Source organism: Vicugna pacos, chromosome 3 (assembly GCF_048564905.1).
Source record: "Vicugna pacos chromosome 3, VicPac4, whole genome shotgun sequence".
In the NCBI taxonomy this organism is placed as follows: domain Eukaryota; kingdom Metazoa; phylum Chordata; class Mammalia; order Artiodactyla; family Camelidae; genus Vicugna; species Vicugna pacos.
This window is the reverse complement of record NC_132989.1, coordinates 26,480,445-26,499,490: the sequence shown is the minus strand read 5'-3', so window position 1 is coordinate 26,499,490 and position 19,046 is coordinate 26,480,445. Positions and strand designations below refer to the sequence as shown.

Below are 19,046 nucleotides of genomic sequence, written 5' to 3'. Positions count from 1 at the left end.
ATCCCTTACCAGAATGTTAATCACTCACTTGCACTTTAAGTATTTCTCAAAAAAGAAAGAGGCACTTCACCAAAATCATCCTGGGCTTTCTGCCAGGTAGTGAGGAGCTAGCGTATCTTCTTGATCCAGGAGTGATTTGCACACGGGGGTGGAGTTCAGTTGGGGAGGTAGTGTGTGTTTACTTCGAAAAATCCTACGTAAGATTATTGTTTATCAAAACAATATTGTTTATCAAAAACTATCTTCTTGGAGATGCCCTAAAAGATTACACTATGACTTTTGGTGAGCATTCTGACAAGGGGTCTTAACCTGGGAGGTTCAGGCATAAATGGTTTCCTTTGAATCTTTAGTATTTTATACATTTGAAAACCTTATCTTGAGAGGGGTCCTCAGGCTGCCCTGACTGCCGAAGCCATCCATGTTATGAAAAATTAGGGACCCCACATGAAGGCCTGTCACGTTTTTTTCTGGGAGGAGCCAGGAATGCTCCCACCCTATGCCAAGAGCTCTCTCTTCTTAGTCACTTGAATGCCCAGATACCTTACTCCCTCAGGTCTCTTCAAGTGTCACCTTACCAGAGAAGTCTCACTTGACCATCCATGTAAGACAACACTGCCACACCATCACCCCACTTTATTTTGGTCAAAGCATCCACTCACCCCACCTTCTGTAACACCTCTGTCTCTCTCACTATACCAGAGTTCACTGAGCACCAAGGGAGGGCGAGGGCCTTTGGTCCACTGCTGTACCCTCACTACCAAGAAGAGGAAACCAGCACATGGAGACTCCATAAATACGGATCGAATGGATCCATCTTCTTTAAACAACTCTGTGTCAAATGTGAAAAGAATAATATCACTTTTGAAATTCCTTAATGGGACCATATGCTGTATATGTGAGTAACAGCCATCAAAGGTTAAAAATACAGTGTCTGCCTCAGCGAGTCCACCTTGAAGACTTTCTCCTATAGACACAGTTGCACGTGAGCAGAGACCCGCCACACAACGATGGTCGCCACAGCACTGTTTGTCAGAATGGATGCTAAAAAATCCCGGAGAACTGGTTACATCGGTTCTGCATATTGTACCAGTAACTGGAGTCATACCATGAAACTCCACATGCCGAGGAAAGGGAGAACTGCCAAAGTAGACATTTGTGCCAGAAACCACTGTAAGCACTGCACATGAACTCTCTAGTAAGCCTCCCAACCAGCCTGTGTTATGCCTCCATTTTACAGATGAGGAAAACTGAGATACCAGAGAAGTTAAATAACTGCCCGAAGTCACCCAGCCAAGAACTGACAGAGTTGGAATAATACAAAGCCAGGTGAGCTGGCACCTGTAGCCACTGACAACACACTGCCAAAACACTGGGTAACATGACTCACATGCATATATTTTCAAAGGCTAACAGGGTAGGGAAGGCTTTATATATCTATACGCTCTTATGTGCATACTTTTTGGAAGGGTACATGAAAACACTATGGAAACTGCCCTGGGGAGGAGAGAGGGAGGGCTGTGGTGTGAGAGAGATTTTATTACTGCACACTCCTCTGTACCATCCAAATGCTTACACATATCACCCAGAGACATTATGTGATTGCTCACTAGAGTAACTGAATTTATAAGGCTGGACTGGACCCCATCACTTCATGGTGGGGGGTGGTAAACTGAGGCAAAGACTTGCCTGAAGCCTCCCAGGTAGGAAGGAAGAACCCCAACGCACTGCCAGGGCCCCAGACTCCCAGCCCCCAGTGGGTCGTGCTGCCTTCTCTAACAGTTTCCATTCTAGCTGACTCAGCTGTCACAACTGGAGACTTTCAAAACCTTCCAATTACAGAGAATTGGGGGAAAAATTATGATTTGGAATTCAAGTGTTGACACTTGAAAAATACCAACCCCCTTTCACTACAAGTGCTTTAGCATGTTACTAAGGCTTTCTCTGCATGTCTCTGGAAAGGTTATTTTCAGAACATTCCACTGAAACCTGGAGATGCAGGGTTCTCCGCTGATTCTGGGAGCTGACACCACAATTTACATTAAACAAATGTTTTGAAAATTAGCTGTTCACGGTTCCAATTTCAGCTTCCCCCAGGGTTTAATGTTAGCCAAATACTGGTACAGTAAGCAGACAATGTGTTTTATTGTGTGGAAGAAAAACAGACCACCATAACAGACTTCCTGCTTTTGTAATCAAGGGAAAAGTTGAGCGTTCAAGTGATTATTGGCATATGGTTATTAGAAACACTGAGTTCCAAATATAGCTACTAGACACTAAAGACACACACGCACACATACACAAAAGCACCCTCTATGTTTCAAGTCCAAAAAGAAAGAAAAAGCATTTTAGAGTTCGGTCAGTTGGGAAGTTCAGAAAGTCATGGGACAAAAACTCCAGCTGAAGACTGCGGGTGACATGGAGCAAGGTTTAACCCATGGTTGCAAGAGACACTCTAGTTGGAGAGGTGCTTTTGAACATCAGAGAGCAGCAGCCCACATGAGCAAGGCCATGGCTCTGGTCGCAGCGCAGGAAGGCTATATGAGGGGGTACAGTCCTGCCCCTGGGGGCCCCCAGTGCCTACCAAGCACCAAGGGCCCTGCTCTGTGGGCAGCCAGCTCCCTGAGGCCCAAGATCAAGAGACAATGGATTTGGCACCTGTCTTCTTTTTTAACATTTAAAGAGGGGTGGAACAAGCACTTCCCCCTGACTTCCCTGTCCTGCTTCTTCCCACAAACGCAAATGTTGCAAGGAGAAAATGAAACAGTTCAATCTGCTAATTTTATAGTTAGCAGGAATGAGTAATGGAGCATTCTGTGAAATCCCCGCCTGCCCAACCTCCTCCAGGACTTGTGAGCCAGGTTGAGTGCAGTATCTGCAAATAACTTACAGGATACTCTTCAGTATTGGGTTTCTCTCTCAAAGAGCTGGGAGTGATTGTGAGCCGGGTGGGATGGGGTGGGGGCCTGTTGGCAAGAGGAATTTAAATTTTGTTTTCAGGCAAGTGTTTGCACCCAAAAGGATGTACAAACAATGCAGCTTCTTCCACCTCAACTGAAGAGAGCCAACAGTGTGGATGAGAGGTGAGAGATGAGAGAAGGTGGGAAAGACCTGCCTAACTTTGGATGGGCACAGAGGAGGGGACATGCTGGGAGGGTGGGCTAGTGAGTGACTCCAGGTCAGTTCTCCTGGACCTATCCTGGGAAGGTGTCCTCATCATCTCACTCTGGTGAGGGCTTTGGGATTTGGAAGGAAGAACATCTTGACATTGACATTGCATTAAACCCCACAAGGTGTTTCCAAATGATTATTGAGGGTCTTACAAAATAGGGAGGTCACCTTTGGCCGGAAGTGACTTCTACCTAGTCTGGCTGGAGGCCAGAAGGATGATTCCTGAGGGGGCATTGCAGGGCAGGGTAGGGTGGGGCAGCCCTGAGATTCCATTTATTAGAGACAGCTTTAATGGCACTGTTCCTAATTTGTTGGCTGGAATCTGTGACGACAGCTGAGAGGTAGGGCCCAGCAAGGAAGGAACACAGAAAATGTGTCCTAGTCGCCTTGGAGTCTCAGACAGATGAGTACAACCACCCACAGGCACGGACCCTCCCGAGGGTGGGCTAGGAGGACCCTGGCTCGGGATCAATTGGCCTGCCCAACTAATTAGGTCACACTCATGAGAGGATTTCTCTCCCCACGAAACATCAGCACCGACAATCTAGTCTCAGTCTGAGTAGGTCTGGCAGGAAGCACCCAAATAATGCATTCATTTTCCCCTTTAACAAGGCAGTCATTCCAAAGAGCAAACTATCCCAACCATCCCTGCTGGAACAGGTTCGGAGGAGGCCATGCAGCCACGGCAACAAAACAGTTCTGAGTGAGTCAAGGGCAAGCAGGCAGCCGACACCTCTGGGCAGGACTTGACTGCTATCCCTCGCACAGGGAAGCTCCTGCACACACAGGTCTCTCCCCACAGGCATGGGCATCTCCTGGAAGGCTGAGCACGAGGTCCTTCCAGCCTGGGGCTATCTGCCCTGGCACCTCCCCACATCCCCCTTGCCTACAGGTATCTAGTCCCACACTTGTGTCCAGATTCTGGCCACTTCAGCTGCACCAGCCCTCTGTTACCAGCTCTACATGTTCGTATAGTCCCCCGCCCCATGAGGAAGATGAGCCCTCACCAGAAAGAGGAGCCCTTGTGATCCCACGTGCCGGCACCTGCCCACTCCACCCGCCACAGGTCCCTGCCAAATCACATACGCACCTTGGATTTCCGGGCCCCTTTTTTGCCCCCTGCTTTCTTAGACACGGGCTTCTTCTGGGACGGAGATTTGGCCTTTTTGGCTGGGGGTGGCGTGATGATGGCTTCCAACTTCCCTTTGGATCCTCGTTTCTTCGCTAGCAACTCTGGATGGATGTTTGGTAACACCCCTCCGCTGGCTATGGTGACTCCTTTTAGCAGCTTGCAGGAAAACCAAAGCAGCAGATGGTGAGCCAGACCACCCTGTCCCTGACCTTCAAGAAGTCACCCTGTCCACCCACGCTCTTGCTTTTGGTTGGTAGAGCTCCTTCCTCCATGGCACCTACAAGGATGCTGACAGGACCCTGGCTCACTATACTGGGAGCAAGCCTTCAGAGTCCCTCACTCACTCAGGTGGAGTTTCCAAAACATCTTTCCTCCAAGGAGAGCCAAATTCCTTGTTTCATTTCCCCCCAACCAATAAAGCCTTGGGGAAAAACTGCCATGGAGGGGAGGGAAGCTGCTAATAGTCCAAAATGCAGTCCACTCCCTTGACAGCCAGCCACACGCCACCCTCCCCCTGGACAGACAGCTCACTTCTTGGGCACCATGACCACCTGCTGGAGTGTCTGGGTGGGGGAAGCACAGGAGAGCCCCATACCTGATTCAGCTCTTCGTCATTGGCCACGGCCAGCAGGATGTGCCGGGGCGTGACCCGGCCCTTCTTGTTGTCTCTTGCTGCGTTGCCAGCCAGCTCCAGAATCTCCGCTGTGGGGAGCAGAGGGGAAAGGCATATGGTCACATTTGAGCATCAGAGGACCATGTGCATCCTCCCAGATCTCCTGTTCTTGGTGCCAGGAATGGGAACTGGCAACAGCTTCCCAAGGCAGCTAACTTGAGCTACGAAGCTGCAGGGGGTCTGCCTGACAACGCTTGGAGCTATAAAAGGGAAGAGCAAATCTGACTTCATATTAGATCTATTTCTTTTACTTTAACCTTTGTATTCTATTGTTTTTGCTGTAAGTTAAGAATGTTGCCTAGAGCCTGAAATATAGAGGATAGCGCATTCTCAATGCTCTGACCTTTAAAGATGTAACACTTTACCATTCATATAGAGATAAAAAGTTACAGAACAGAGAATACATGTCTTGTTGGAGGTCTACATGAACATGTGACTTGATCTATATGGACAGCTGCAAGAACAAGGGATTCAGACACCAAGAAGTTTTCAACAACCAGCCACACCCCTTCCCCTTTTAGTTTAAAAGAAGTCTGAATTCTGACTTGGGTTAAGATAGTTCTTTAAGATACTAGACCACCATCTTCTCAGTCTGCTCGCTTTCCAAATAAAGTTGCTATTTATTGCCCCAACAACTCATCTCTTGATTTACTGGCCTGTTGTATGGTAAGCAGTATGAGACTGGACTCAGTAATAGAGCCAAGTCACAGAGGTGTTCAGAGGCAAAGATGAGTAGGACGAGGAGGCCCCTAGTCCAATCCCTTTGTTGTGGCGATGAAGACACTGATGCATAGAGAGAAGAAAGGACCACCAGCTGAAAAGTCCCTCAGTGAGAAGTGGTAGAGCTGAGATTTGAACCTATTTCCGAGAACAAGGCTGCCTGCAGACAGACTCTGGACGTCACCAACACCAACCCCGAGGAGCCAGCAGTGTGGCCCGAGAGTGAACTGTGCATCTTGAGCAATGGCTCGTGTATGGGTTTATGGGACTTCAGGGGCAGGAGGCATATTACTTACAAAATTTATGTTGATGGAATCAATATTAAACACCTGCATACTCAGGTTCAAAACAAGAAGGATGTGACTGGAGCCTTTACAAAGTCAATGCCATAAAAACATAAAAGAGGTGGGGTATAGCAGATTAAAAGAGGCTAAACAGACATAACAGCAGCCAAATACAAAGCGATGGGATGCTGATTACAAAAGAAACTATAAAAGTCATTTTGGTGACAACTGAGGAGCTCCTACTGTAGACTGGATATTAGACACAAGGGAATTATTAATTTTCTTGAGTGTGATAATGGTATTACCACACTGAAGGGAACACCTTGTTCTGAGGAGAGGCATGCTGAAGTATTTAGGGGTGAAATGTCTTGATGTCTGCAATTTACTCTCAAATAATCCTAGAAAAGTCTACAGAGGGAAAAACAATGTGATGAAATGTTAACAATTGTTAAGTCCAGGTGTGATGTAAGAGAGTAAGATATAAAAGACATAAGAGAGTTCCTCTTTCAGCATTCTGTATGTCTGATATTTTTCAAAATAAGAAAAAAAACTTAGGAGGATACAAGCCTAACCTATAGTTGATGCTAAGTTAGAGTTTATTGACCAGTCCTGTGGGGCAGGGTCTCACTAGACAAGACAGGTCTTTCAGAGCGCCAAAGATGGGGGAAATTAGGAAGTGTCTTTTGGCAAGAGATTTCTTTTCTCCTTGGTGGCCCAGTTCTCTTGGTAACTGTCAACCTCATCACAATCGCCTCGTTTTCTTAATGAGAAACGCAGACTGTCCCTAAATGTATCTTATACTCCCACTCCTCAGTTCTGTCCACACCATGGCCCCCCTGCTTGTGATGTCTATCTAACCCACCCTTCTGGGCTCAACTCAAGTCTGACCTCTTCCTGGTACTGAGGGATTTCTAATATTCCAAGTTATGTTGTGAACACTCGACATCGCCAGCAAAATCAAAACTCACTATAAGATAACTAGAAAGAAATCTAGGTACATGAAAATCATGAATTTAAAGTTTACATTATTACATGGTTTACACTGTTAAGGGGTACTGACAGCTGAACCCAACACAAAAACTGCCATATGTAAAGCTGGAGGGCTACTTGGCTGCTCATACCTGGACCAGGAGGTTTCCCCTAAATCCAAGGCAGGAATTCATTTACTCAGTAATCACTGTACTGATGATACCTGGACACCAGAGGCACTCTGAGGTCTCTGACTACTAGATGCTCCCAGGCCACAGGGGTCCCTCGCCTTGAATGTCACATCTGCAAGTCATGAGAGTGAGGCCCAGAGAGGAAGAAGAGATAATCAGTATGTTTCCCACCCTCACCCATTAGTCACAATAGGGTGGTTCCCCATATGGCCTGGGTACAGGCCGACCTGGCAGTTTCACTGAAGCTTCCTTATAATTGACGGTGGCTGTGTGTCCCAATGTCCAGAGGAGAAAGCCTAGTGTGGCCAAGCGAAAAAGGGTGCTTGGGATGCCCCAGGAGCCAAGAATGCAGACGCGAGCCCAGCTTGGCCTGCCTTCTCCCACGTTAACGTGGGAGGCGGCACATCTACAATGCTGCTGTCCAACTCCCACCTGTGGAGAAGCGAAGCAGGAGTCTGACGAACAGGAGGACAGACCCTGGGAGTAAGGGCACAGGAAGGAGAGCCAGCCATGGCTGGTGCTGGGCTGGAGCCCATGTGGTAGGAAGTCTGGAGAGGGGCAGCTGGCACTGCTGACTTACAGCCCACTTGGCTGGCTTCCTGCCTTTACCACCCCCGTGCCTCCCCAGTTTTCCTCCACTTTCTGAGGCCACAGGGAAACATGGGGTCATCAGTATCTACAGAGTCACAATATACAGAGGAGGTTGGTGGACTGCAACCTTTTCCCCCATAATATGCTTAGAATCCCTTATCTGGCCCTCATTAAAAGAGAGAGACAGACAGACAGAGAGAAACCCACAGTACTGCCCTAAGCCACCCCTTTGGCAAGAAGATCGTTTGAAATTCTGGTTTCTCAGGAAGGTGGAGGTGGCCTGCTTCCTCTTCCTGCCTGGGGTATTGGTGGAGGCTCTCCCCACGGGAAGGCACAGTGGCCGTTGATGAGGGTGGAGGAAGAGGGATGTGGTCTTTTTATTTTTGGCAGTGCTGCCCTAGCTTTTCTTGTGCAGGGAAGATGGTGGTGATGAATGCAAAGACCTGAAGGGTGGGAGGGGTCCCTAGGACTCCCTGTGTGTGGTGGCCTCTGACTTGGGTAGGGACAGGCAGTATGTAACACAAGGAAGTAAAGCAATGCAGCGAACTCTAAGCAGCACTTACTGCTGAGAAATCTGAAGATCGATTCTCCAGGAGCTCCCCCTGACTTCCACTAGCTTTCCCCTGCCCCACCCCCACACTTTCACATTGTGTGAAATTTCCAATAGCCTGAGTTTCTACATTTCGGAAATTTCAAGGACTGTGCTCACTTTGCTGCTGACTCAGCCTGGACTCAGGGATGCCAGACTGGAGCCACCTGGGAGTGACCAGGAGGTGGATGTGGAGGGACTGGAGAGGTGTATGGAGCGGGGTGAGGAGTGTTTCAGCTCCCTGTAAAGAGCTGGGTCTGGGTGTCATTTCTGTGTCATTCCTCTGCCTTTTTCAAAGAGCCAGAAAAGCCAGGACTCCTTCCTTTCTGCAAAACCCCATCTCATCTTTGATCTTCAACGGCCAAGATAACTGGCCCTCCCACCCACTACCTTCAAAGAGTGGACCTTCAGTCCTGGGGGGTAGGGAGGGAGCTGTGTCAAGTAGGGTAACAAAGAAGGGTAGAGATTCACACTTTGACTAGTTGAGCAAGAGCTTTATCTTCTGTTTACTCCTGCATGTTTTCCATATGGATAGTTACCATAGCAACTCCATCAAGGGACACACAAGCCGGAGCACCTCAGAGACACACCTTTTATGAGTGTGTGTTCCATGCTCCACCCCTCCCCTGCACTGCGGCAAGCAGAGGGCTGGGGCCATCGACCACAGCCCAGAAAGATGGAGGACAGACTCTGGCTGCGAACAAAAGCAGGAACCCAGAGCACGAACTCACCCCTTGCCAAGCATTCAGTAACACCCGCCCCCCACACAAAACCTCAGTCCACTTTTAGAAATGGCAATCGTAAAGGGCTTCCCTGGCTAAAAGAGGGCTGCCTGCTGCAGGGGGGAGGAGAGGTGCAAAATGCCAGCAACTCAACAAGATGGATCAGTTCCCATCTGCTCTCCAGGGCATGTTTGCTGTAGGGCGGGAGATGGGGTGCTGAGTGCTGAGGAATTGGGGCAGGGCACACTCCTCCAAAGGAGATTTCCTGATTAAGTTTCCTTCCTGGTAAGTGATCCTCAGCTTTGCAAATGACAACAAGAGCAAATTCATGGAGGCCCCAGGCTCATGCTGTGCCTGGGCTCCTGCCACTGCACCCCATGCCCACAGGGATGGGCCCCTCACCCCCACTATCAAGGGGGGCCGCCTCCTAGGCTAGGCCAGGGCCAGCTTCAGCTCTGCCTCCACTTGAATGGAACCCATGCCTTCCTACAGAGGAAGGTTTCTGGCACTTGACTCATCTTGTATCTTGGAAGGCTTTGTGCATCTCTGAATTTTTTTGCCTCTGGCTGCTTTGAGAGAAAATGGATTCTGAGAAAGAGAACCAAGAAAGCACCACATCTACAGGCACAAATTCTTTTCTTCAGTTTCCAGAGTTCCACACTTGGATCCTCCCTTGGAGGGAGTTTTCAGAAGCCACAGCCCTGGAGGCTTTAAACAAAACAAACAGAATCTATAAGAAACCAGACAAGGAAACTGGGAAACAGCAGTGAGGAGGAGAAGAAACAAACCCCTTACCAGGCCCTCCACCCCCTCAAGCCAAGTCCTCCTGGCTAGTGACAGTCTAATTTTATTACCAACGACCAACATGAGACTGGTTTGGAGCCCAAAGCACATGTGGTCAGCTCTGGGGAGGACCTTCAGTGTGGTGAGGTTCTCCAATTATAAACACTGCACAGGGGACAGGTTGAACGATGCGCTACACTGGCCAGTTCGTGAGCTAATTTTTTGTTTTAAGAACTTTTTGGCTTGTTTTAAGCTCTAACTTGCAAAACACCCAAGTGTCTCTAGGTCCCACTCCTGGTCAGGGCCAGTCTCTGGCAAGTGGTGAGCCACTGGTGCCGTCTGGCCTGGCCCAGTGAGGCGATCTTATTCTCTTGTCAGAGCAGCAAGCGCAGCAGAGGCACCCCTGGGTCCAACGTTCCCCAGCCTCATTGAACATGATTGTTTTAAGGCCACTTGACAAAATTCCCACAGCCATGAATACCGGCATCATTTGGCAGCCTTCTCAGCTACAGCCCAGCTATCTGAACATGAATACCTTTGACAGGTCTGCTTTCCAAGTTCATCCAGAGACCAAAGGCTTAGAGTCCTTTTTTTTTTAATCCAAATGTCTTGAACTGAACCCTATCTGTTGTACTGAAGCATTCTGTCTATCTTCCTTTAGGGAGATGAAGTCATGGTTTGCAGAATTAGACTCCTAACAGCTAACAGGTGACATGTGGAGGCTGCGCCAAACTCTAAACACAAGTCTTGCAAGAGGAAGAGTCAGGGGCTTCTACAGAACTGTTTGAAGCGCCTCCTCTCACAAAAGAAATATTGAAAATAACAACCAGAAATCAAAGAAAAGCAAATGGTCACGTAATCCCAAGGAGAAAACAGATATTTGCTACAAAGCCAACAACATGACAAGGAATCTGTTTATTGTATTTCTTTCCATTCATCAGGCTGCCACCAGCAGTTCACTGAGTTCAGAACTGTTTTACACCATTCCGGAAGGCCTTAACCCAATCAACCCCAATCGGAGAGTGACTGCTAAGAGTTTCCTGCCTCCTGACTGCACCACAGTTTCCTCCAACTCCCTCGGCAGCCCAGAATCCACCGGCCCACATCCCACCTTTTTGAGAGATAAGTGGCAGAGTCTGAAGCCCGCTGAGCTGTCAGCCCACACCACCGGGGCCTCACCTCTGGGCCACAGCAAAGCTCTCCAGTCTGGCTGTCCCAGGGGCCTCAGAGGAACCAGGGATTCCAGAGAGAAAATAAAACCTATAGCAGTAATTGAAGGAGGTATTTTCTCTGCAGAAAACCAGGTATATTTATAAGAATGAGCCATTCTATAGCTTTTCTGCAGATGTTCTGACATTAACTTGTCCACTGTTGCTAAGCCCACATTATAGACCCCTCCTCAGGACCCACGAGCTAGGGGGTCCAAGAAACAGCATCTGGTCCAGTTTCCCACCTTCCCCACAAAGTCTCCCAATGAAATAGAAATGCAGCTTAATTTGAGAATTTCTAAAACTAATTGTTTTTCATATTGCAAAATAAAAAAATCAGTAATTTTGCATTATACACATTAACAAAAAAGAGATGATGATTCTTGGCAAACACTATCTTCAGCTAACCTGCCAACCCAGCCCCATGTGTGTTATCTTGCCTTCCGTGAAAACTTCCTCTTCCTTCCCCAAATCTCCAGCACATCTGTGTAAGTTCACCTCCTGGGTCTGTGTTCAGCATTCAGCCCTGAATGGCACTGCAGTTCAGCTGGGGGTGTGCTGTCTGACAGCCTGGGAGTAAACCCAAGCTCCTGCAATGGGCTGTGAGACTTGTCAAGACCCATCTGAGCCTCAGGGTCCCCTTCTATAAGAGGGGATGATAACTGAAGTCACCTCTAGGTTTGTGAGGATTAACGAGTTACCAAGTTACATGCTTAGAACACTTGTAAACAAAAGCTACAATTACTGAGGCTACAACCACACACATTATCTTTTAAAATGGTGTAGCAGGCTTGATTTCTGGGAGGAGGAAACTATACTTTCTTTTCCTCAGTTTCCTCTGTCAAAATAACTGGCCGGCTAGCTAGGTGGATAGACGGATGTGGTGAGAGCCAAGAGGAGGAGGAGAGAAGCAATACAGAAAACCTGGTGTTTCCTCCCCTGATAGTTTACCCTTTGCTGTTACACTTAACAGTTTACATATGTTTGAAAAATGCACTTGAACCCGCTTAACCTCGGTGCTGCCAGACTTGCCTTGATATTATGCAGCACCCAGGGAGGCCCCACAGCCTCTGCCTGGGGATGGGGTCTGGGGCTTTTGTCCCACCCAGCAGCGTGTAGCATGGCAGCGCAGGACCAAAGGTCTGAGGCAGCACACGTCAAAACCACAGAAGGCAAGCTGACGGCCAGAGGAATCTGCTCTAACCCAGGGCCAGGCGACAGCCGGCAGGACCTCTCCCACCATTCACTTGTTTTCAAGGACTCTAAACTAATATGCAAGGAAATGGTTAATATGTATGTTTGTTTTGATATGGAAAATCATAGCCATTTGTTCTTAATTCATCTCAGGAAAGGGTGAACAGTCAGGGATGTCTGCTGAAATGCAATGATTTGAAGAGTGTAAAGAGGAAACTCATTTAAAGAGCCCTGACAGGGTGCCATTTCCCAGATGGACTTTCACACGGCGAGTAAGCAGAGCAGTGCCGTGGTGAGCTGCTGTCACGTGGGGAAGGGAAGGGGAACGCCTGGCACCGGCGCTTACACATGCATTCAGAGACGTGGCACAGCTCTGCCTCCTAGGATGGAACCAGAGACCACACCAGAAGGAGACATTTTGCTCTTTTGCGCCGTTTGACTTTATCTTGTGCACTATTTGTCTTTTCGAAATATAAAAAACTGAAAACGCAGAGTAAATGGCAAGAGGCACCGATGCTATATGCCACCCCACAGGCCTTGGCAATTGTGTGCCACAAGCATGCTCCTGTCTTGACATCTGTTCCAGCCTGCCTAATCTTGCTTCTGGAAAAAAAGAACTGAGCACATGGAGACTTTTCAGGTTCTTTCATGAACAAGGGCTGCCACTCCTGAGGTCACCTTATTAATAGCCCAGCCCTGGCCCTGTCTGCCCAAGTGGATTCCCAATGCCAAGGGCCACATGTCTAAGAACTTGCCTAAGCTCTGTCACCCATGATTCCACCTCCTCTCCACTAAGGGGACAATGAAGGGACACTGGGCAAAAACCTTCTGGCCCTCCAGTCCACCGTCAGTGCCACTGAGTGCTACAGCCTCCTCAGACTCAACCGGGCACCACCCTTCCCTCTCCTCATGGCAGCCCTCAGGCCACCTCTGGCCATCTGAGTGCTTCTCCTCCAGGACCTCTGTGTCCTGCTGCTGCAACAGCCAGCACTTCCCACACTGACCAGATGGCCCCTCCCTGTGGCCTAGCACACATCACTCCAATGGTCATCACCTGGGTCTCTTGTGTTCGCATGCCTCCTTCCTACAAACTCTCAACTTTCCTCCTTCCTGTCAGGGACTATTTGTCCTCCCAGTCCAATTCCACAGGACCTGTCCTCTGCGGGCGCCAGGCCATAGGACTGCCTCCAGCCTTGGCACACCTATACCACATGCCCTCCGGTAATCACCTGTGACTGTGCAGGGCCCGCCCCTCTCAGGAGTCCACGTCTGCCTCTTCAGCCAGGCCATGGCTCCGTCGAAGACAGGAGCCAGCCTTGGAAGGCTGGGTGAATCCCATCCTCCTGAGATGTCCACCAAAGGTAGAGGACATGCAAAGTGTACCGAGTGCTCCTGAGTCCCGAGGTTCTCCTCTTAACTGCTAAGGTTTCAGCTCCAATGAGAACCTACAGGAAATACTCTTTCAGAGATGAGTTATTGTGCTGAGTGACCTTGGAGACCTTATCTAAACTCCCCGAGCCTCAGCTCCCTCCTAAGCAAAGGTGGCCGGAGGATTCAGTGGGTCACCAGACACGAAGGCTCAGCCACTGCCTGACACACAGCAAGTGCTCAATATATGGCATGTGTTTTCATTGCTTAAACTGCCCCACCGTTTCTGCATGCAAAGCATGGCCCTCCACGCCCCCAAGATCGTGGTAAGACGAGCCACAATCGGAATCTAGGAGAGAGACTGCCAGGACCTGCCTGGGGCAGAGGTGGGAGGGCAAAGAAAACAACTCTACTCAAGCTAAGGACCTTCACTTTCCGAGTGAACAGCAGATATTGACTTTCAGCAGTCAATATTCAGATTTACAGAGACAACAGAGAAACGTTAACCAAAGATTACCTCAGTTACCAATGACCCGAGGGGGCATCAATCAGGATATCAACAGCAAGGGAAGCTGACAGATTAGCCTTTCCCAGACACCTTGGATTTCCACGTGCTTCTCACAGTTCTACTGGCAAAATGTGAGCTCTGGCAGAGAACGAGCCTCCTTCTATAAGAAGACGTATATAAATGTCTTCTATAAAGGCCATTCAACACATGTCCTTCTGTAGACCCCACAGGCCTCCTGAAGTACCAGGGAACACATGCTTTCTGGCCACTAGATGGAAGGCACTTGTCTAAAAAGGGAGCAGGTGGAGTGGAAGATAAAGGAAGAAAGGGAGGGAGGGTGGGAGCCAAGATTAGAGCCGGAGGCTGGCTGAGCAGCCTGGCAAATCCAAGGAGAGTGTGTATCTGTCATCTTTCGGCAACCAGAACTAGAGGGGTCTGTGGGAAGAGACAAGCAGGGAGATGGAGGGAGGCTGTCTGTGGTTGGTACCCTTTGGGTTTGTCTTCTTGCTGGAACTTATTTATAGCTCTGAGGAGTGGCTTTTTGCTTTCATAGTACTTTATTCTGCGTTGACTTGACATAGGCACCCTTAGGCAGGGAAAGAAAGTAAGAGGACTATAAATATGTTTTATTAGTTGCTGATATTTTAACAGGAAGATATTGGGAGAAGAGATATTTGTAGCATTCTTACCCACTTCCTCCTCCTCTCAGTAAGTAAGTAGTTCTTTTAAAGCCATTCTTGATGGTCATTCACAGAGGGACTTGGGGGCACCTCTAGCACCCATCTGGGATGCTGCTACTTTGATCAGTTGGGCAGCTCCTGGCTTCCTCTGCTTTTCAAGGTACAGCTGAGACACCTTTTTGTAGCAAGAGTGAGAGAGAAGCTCTTGAAACCCTTCCTGTTTGCCACCAACAGCTGCCCTGCCACTTGCCTCTCCTCAGGCAGGTCTGGCCCACGATGCCCTGGTGTTAATCCTAATTACGCACCATTAAAAAATCCAGGAGTCTAGTTCAGCTCTCATCCTCATCCAGTTCCTGGAAGCATCTGCCATTACCAATATTCCCTCCTCCAGAAACCCATCCTTCCTCTAACTGGTCTTCTTACCCTTCAACAAAAACCTATGTGCTGAGCAGCTGCAGAATGTCTGCCCTTGTGCTGGGGACTGAGTACACAGTGATGAGGCAGGGTTGGAGAAGGCATACTCCCAGTCCTGAGGTCCCTAGTATGTCCTTTGGGACATCTGGCCCGTCAAAGACACTCAATACAAATCTGTTGAACTCAACAGTAATTCCTTTGACCCCAGCACCCAGCTCAGCACCTTGTACCTGGTCAGACCTTGGAAACTCTTTCACAAACAGGTCATTACAGATGAATTACTGAACAAGTGAATAAGCACCACAGCATTCAGGTGGTGTTGCAGGATGGAAGTGCAGGATGTTCTCTGAGGCACTGGCCTGGTTTCAAGGATTAGAACAAACACGTGGCATCCATGGCAGGCACTATGAACTACAAAGCTGTCATCTCAGGAGAAAGCAGGCCCAGGATGGTCAACGATCCAGGCAGGCCACCCGTCACAGTCTCAAGTCAGGACTCGAGGTTGGCTGAGGGGACCAGGGAAAGTGGGGGAGTTCTGAGGTAGAACCACCATCCTCAGATTTTGGCTCAAATATAAATGTCAGCCTCTACATATCACATGAACCCATTTTCATGATACCCTACTTTTTGAAATTTTACTTTCTAGATTTATTTTGAAATGAAAAGAGAAAAAGATTATCTTTAGAAAGATATCTAACATTTATAAGAAACTAGTAACACTGATGGTCTGAGAGGAGAACTGGGTATGCAAAAGAGCAGGGAGAGAAATGCACATCTCACTGAATGTCCCTTGGGAACATGCAAATTTTATCATCAGTATATATTACTTAATGAAGAAAATAATTACCTTTTGCAAAAATAAAACAAGAATAAAAGGCCTACTAGGTATGAGAAACATTATGAAGTATATAACTAGACAGACCAATGAAACAAAAGAAAGTCCAGAAATGGCCCTAATTAATCTAGAAATTCCACATGTGGTAAAGGCAGCATCTCAGATCACCAGGGAAAGGAAGGAATATCCAACTAACTGTGTTGAGATAAATGGGTAACCATCTGGAATAAAACTAAGTCCATCCTTCTCTCACACTATAGATCAGGATTAATTCCAAATGGGTCAAAATAAAAACGTAAAAAATTAAGCTATAAATATACTAAGCAAGAGCATGACGTAATTCCTTTGCAGTCGTGAAGAGAAGTGGGCTTTCTGAACCATGACTCAAAATCCAGCAAAAACAGACAGACTTATAAACACCTCAGACATTGGAATTATTCAGATACATAAAAAATACGTGTAATATATATTTAAAGAAAATTTTGAAAATGAAGAGAAAATACGAGATTATAAAGAATGACCAGGCAGATTCATAAAAGAACCAAACAGATCTTCTAGACATTAAAAAAAAATTAAAAATTAAAAATTCAGTGACTGAATTAAATAGCAGGTAAGATACAGCTAAAGAAAGAATTACTAAACTGAGAGACAGCTCTACAAGACAGATCAGAAGTAATTACCCAGAAAGTAATCCAGAGACACAAAAATGAAAAACATGAATGAGACGAGCAGATATGGAACACAGAGTAAAACACTAACATATGTTCAATTTGTGTTCCATATGGAGAAAGAGACTACGATAGAGACACTGAAGAAATAATAGCTAAAAGCTTTATGAAGAAGATAAAGACATGTTCAAAATCAGGGCCTAAGAAAGTTTATAACCAAAAGACTTCACTAAATGAAATTCTAAAGGATGTATGTAAAGTGAGCCCAGATGGAAGGTCTGAGATGAAAGGGGCACCCAGTTTTGGTCACACATTTTTCCTTGCCTGAATCCAGAATCAGGCTTTTGTAGGGCTTTGTGCTTTTCCACTGACCCAAGCAAAAACAGAACCCCTGATAGGGAACTGGTCTATGCATTTGCAGACCCCGATGGCAGAAATGAAAGTTACATATCACCCTTCAACGGGAAATCGTGAAGTGAGACTCCTTGACCACTAAGGTTTCCTAGGCAACACAGCTTATCTTCAAGAAAGCAGAGAGGTTTTCAACAAATGGTGCTGGAACATCCACATGCAAAAAAGTGAATCTAGACACAGCTCTAACAGCCTTTGCAAAAATTAACTCAAAATAGATCACAGACCTGAATATAACACACAAAACTATAGAACTCCTAGCAGGCAGCATAGAAGAAAACGTAGATGACCTTGGGTTTGACGATGACTTTTTAGATACAACAATCAAAGGCACAGTATGTGAAAGAAAGAACTGAAAGTTGGACTTCATTAAAATTAAGGAAAAAACTTTTGCTTTGTCAAATACGTTGTTAAGAGAATAAGTCACAGACCAGGAGAAAATATCTGTAAAACAAAGCAATGAGGCCTTTCCTTTCTCTGATCCAAGTAAGGTCCAACCCCCAGCAGTAGGAGAGCAGGGGACATGGGGCAATTGTTGCAAGAGGCCCCTGGTCACATTTACACTCTCCTGGACAACCTCATGGCCTCTTAGAAGGACCGGATAAAAATTCAGTTTTTGAGCTTCGCAGATTCATGTGCCCCGTGACAAGCACATCCTCGAGCCAGGCTGCCACCTCCACGTCCTGTGGGGGTCGCGAAGCACTGGAGAACTCCACTCCTTAGTACTTTCCACATCTGGCCTCAGCCCTGAGGTCTGAGCAACCTGGGTCTGCTAATGGGCTGGTCATCTCATGGTAAGTCACCAGGAAACTGTCTGACACGTCATGCTAAACTGCTGCTTTTTCAAGTGCTCCTTGAATGTTCATCAACCACAGAATCCCCTGGGAGGCTGAGGGGACTGACTATGGAGCTCTCCTTTAATTACCCCATGATTTGCTTTGTAGGAGCATATACAGTGATGTTTTTCTTTGGTTAACTATCAATGAAGATTGTCAATAGCAGATAGTAATAAAAACAAGTAATTAGACTAAAATCTCTCTTTCACGTGTACACACACACTTAAAAGGCATTCAGTGCCAGCTGCTATCTCTGGACAGTGAGATTATAAGTGGTTAAATTCTCAAATTTTCAAACATTACTCACACAACCCAAAAAGGGAACAAGCATTTAAATACAGTCCACACACACTGGGTACCCAGTTGAAACTGGGTTTCAACTTCAGTGTTTCTAACATTTTCCTAGTTGCAACCGTCCACCTCATTAAAATCTAGTTCTCCCTATCAGTGGGTAAAGGGCTTTGCAGAACAATGAGTACTGTGGGGTTCTGAGAGCCCCAGGAAAGCATGAAGTTGCTGGCAAGAGTTAGCTGGGTCCTGGCCTCAAGTGTTAGTCAAATGTAGGATGGTCACACAAACAAGCAAGAAACAAAGGAATTCAGAGAGCCTTGAAGCATCACAGAGCCAGCCTGTCCTCTTCTTCCTGCCCTATTTTTTGCTGTGTAAGTACAGGACACAGTTGGGTGTCCTGGATAGGAAAGTGGTAAAGAGGCCAGGTAAGTGACAGAGCCAACTGCAGGCTCTGCCTACCCTAATCTTCCAAGCTTGTCGGATCCTTTCCTAGGCAAGAAATGCCAAGTGTGACGGATGTTTGTTGAAACGACTATCTGCGTAACAGGACGTACTGCTGACAGAGGAGGTTTCTCTGTACTATGCTTACAACAGATGGGGGCAAGGATGGAGTGCAGCCCAATGACTAACACTGAAGGGATGTGCAACATCTGACCCGAGTTCCAGATAAGAAATCAAACAAGCTGAAACTTGGGATGAAGATGATCATTTTCTTAGCCAAAACCAGGTATTAAGGTGTATTTTTTTAACCACCACCCCTTCTCCCTGGGGTTTTCTTACAGGATGCAGTCAGGCATGAGGGCTGGGCCTC

At 47.3% G+C, this 19,046-nt stretch overlaps 1 protein-coding gene across 6 annotated transcripts in view; it reads right to left on the bottom strand.

Annotated features, from left to right (window-relative positions):
- MACROH2A1 (macroH2A.1 histone) overlaps positions 1-19,046 on the bottom strand; it is a 76,495-nt gene that overhangs the window by 40,256 nt on the left and 17,193 nt on the right. For all 6 annotated transcript variants that reach the window (XR_012068616.1, XR_012068621.1, XM_072957145.1 and 3 more), the window contains exons 3-4: positions 4,896-5,002; positions 4,259-4,456 (exon numbers count right to left, since the gene is read on the bottom strand). Coding sequence is in view for 4 of the 6 variants with exons in the window: in XM_072957145.1 (XP_072813246.1) it covers positions 4,259-4,456; positions 4,896-5,002 (305 nt within the window). In the remaining 2 variants the exon portion in view is untranslated. The remainder of the gene's footprint in view (positions 1-4,258; positions 4,457-4,895; positions 5,003-19,046) is intronic.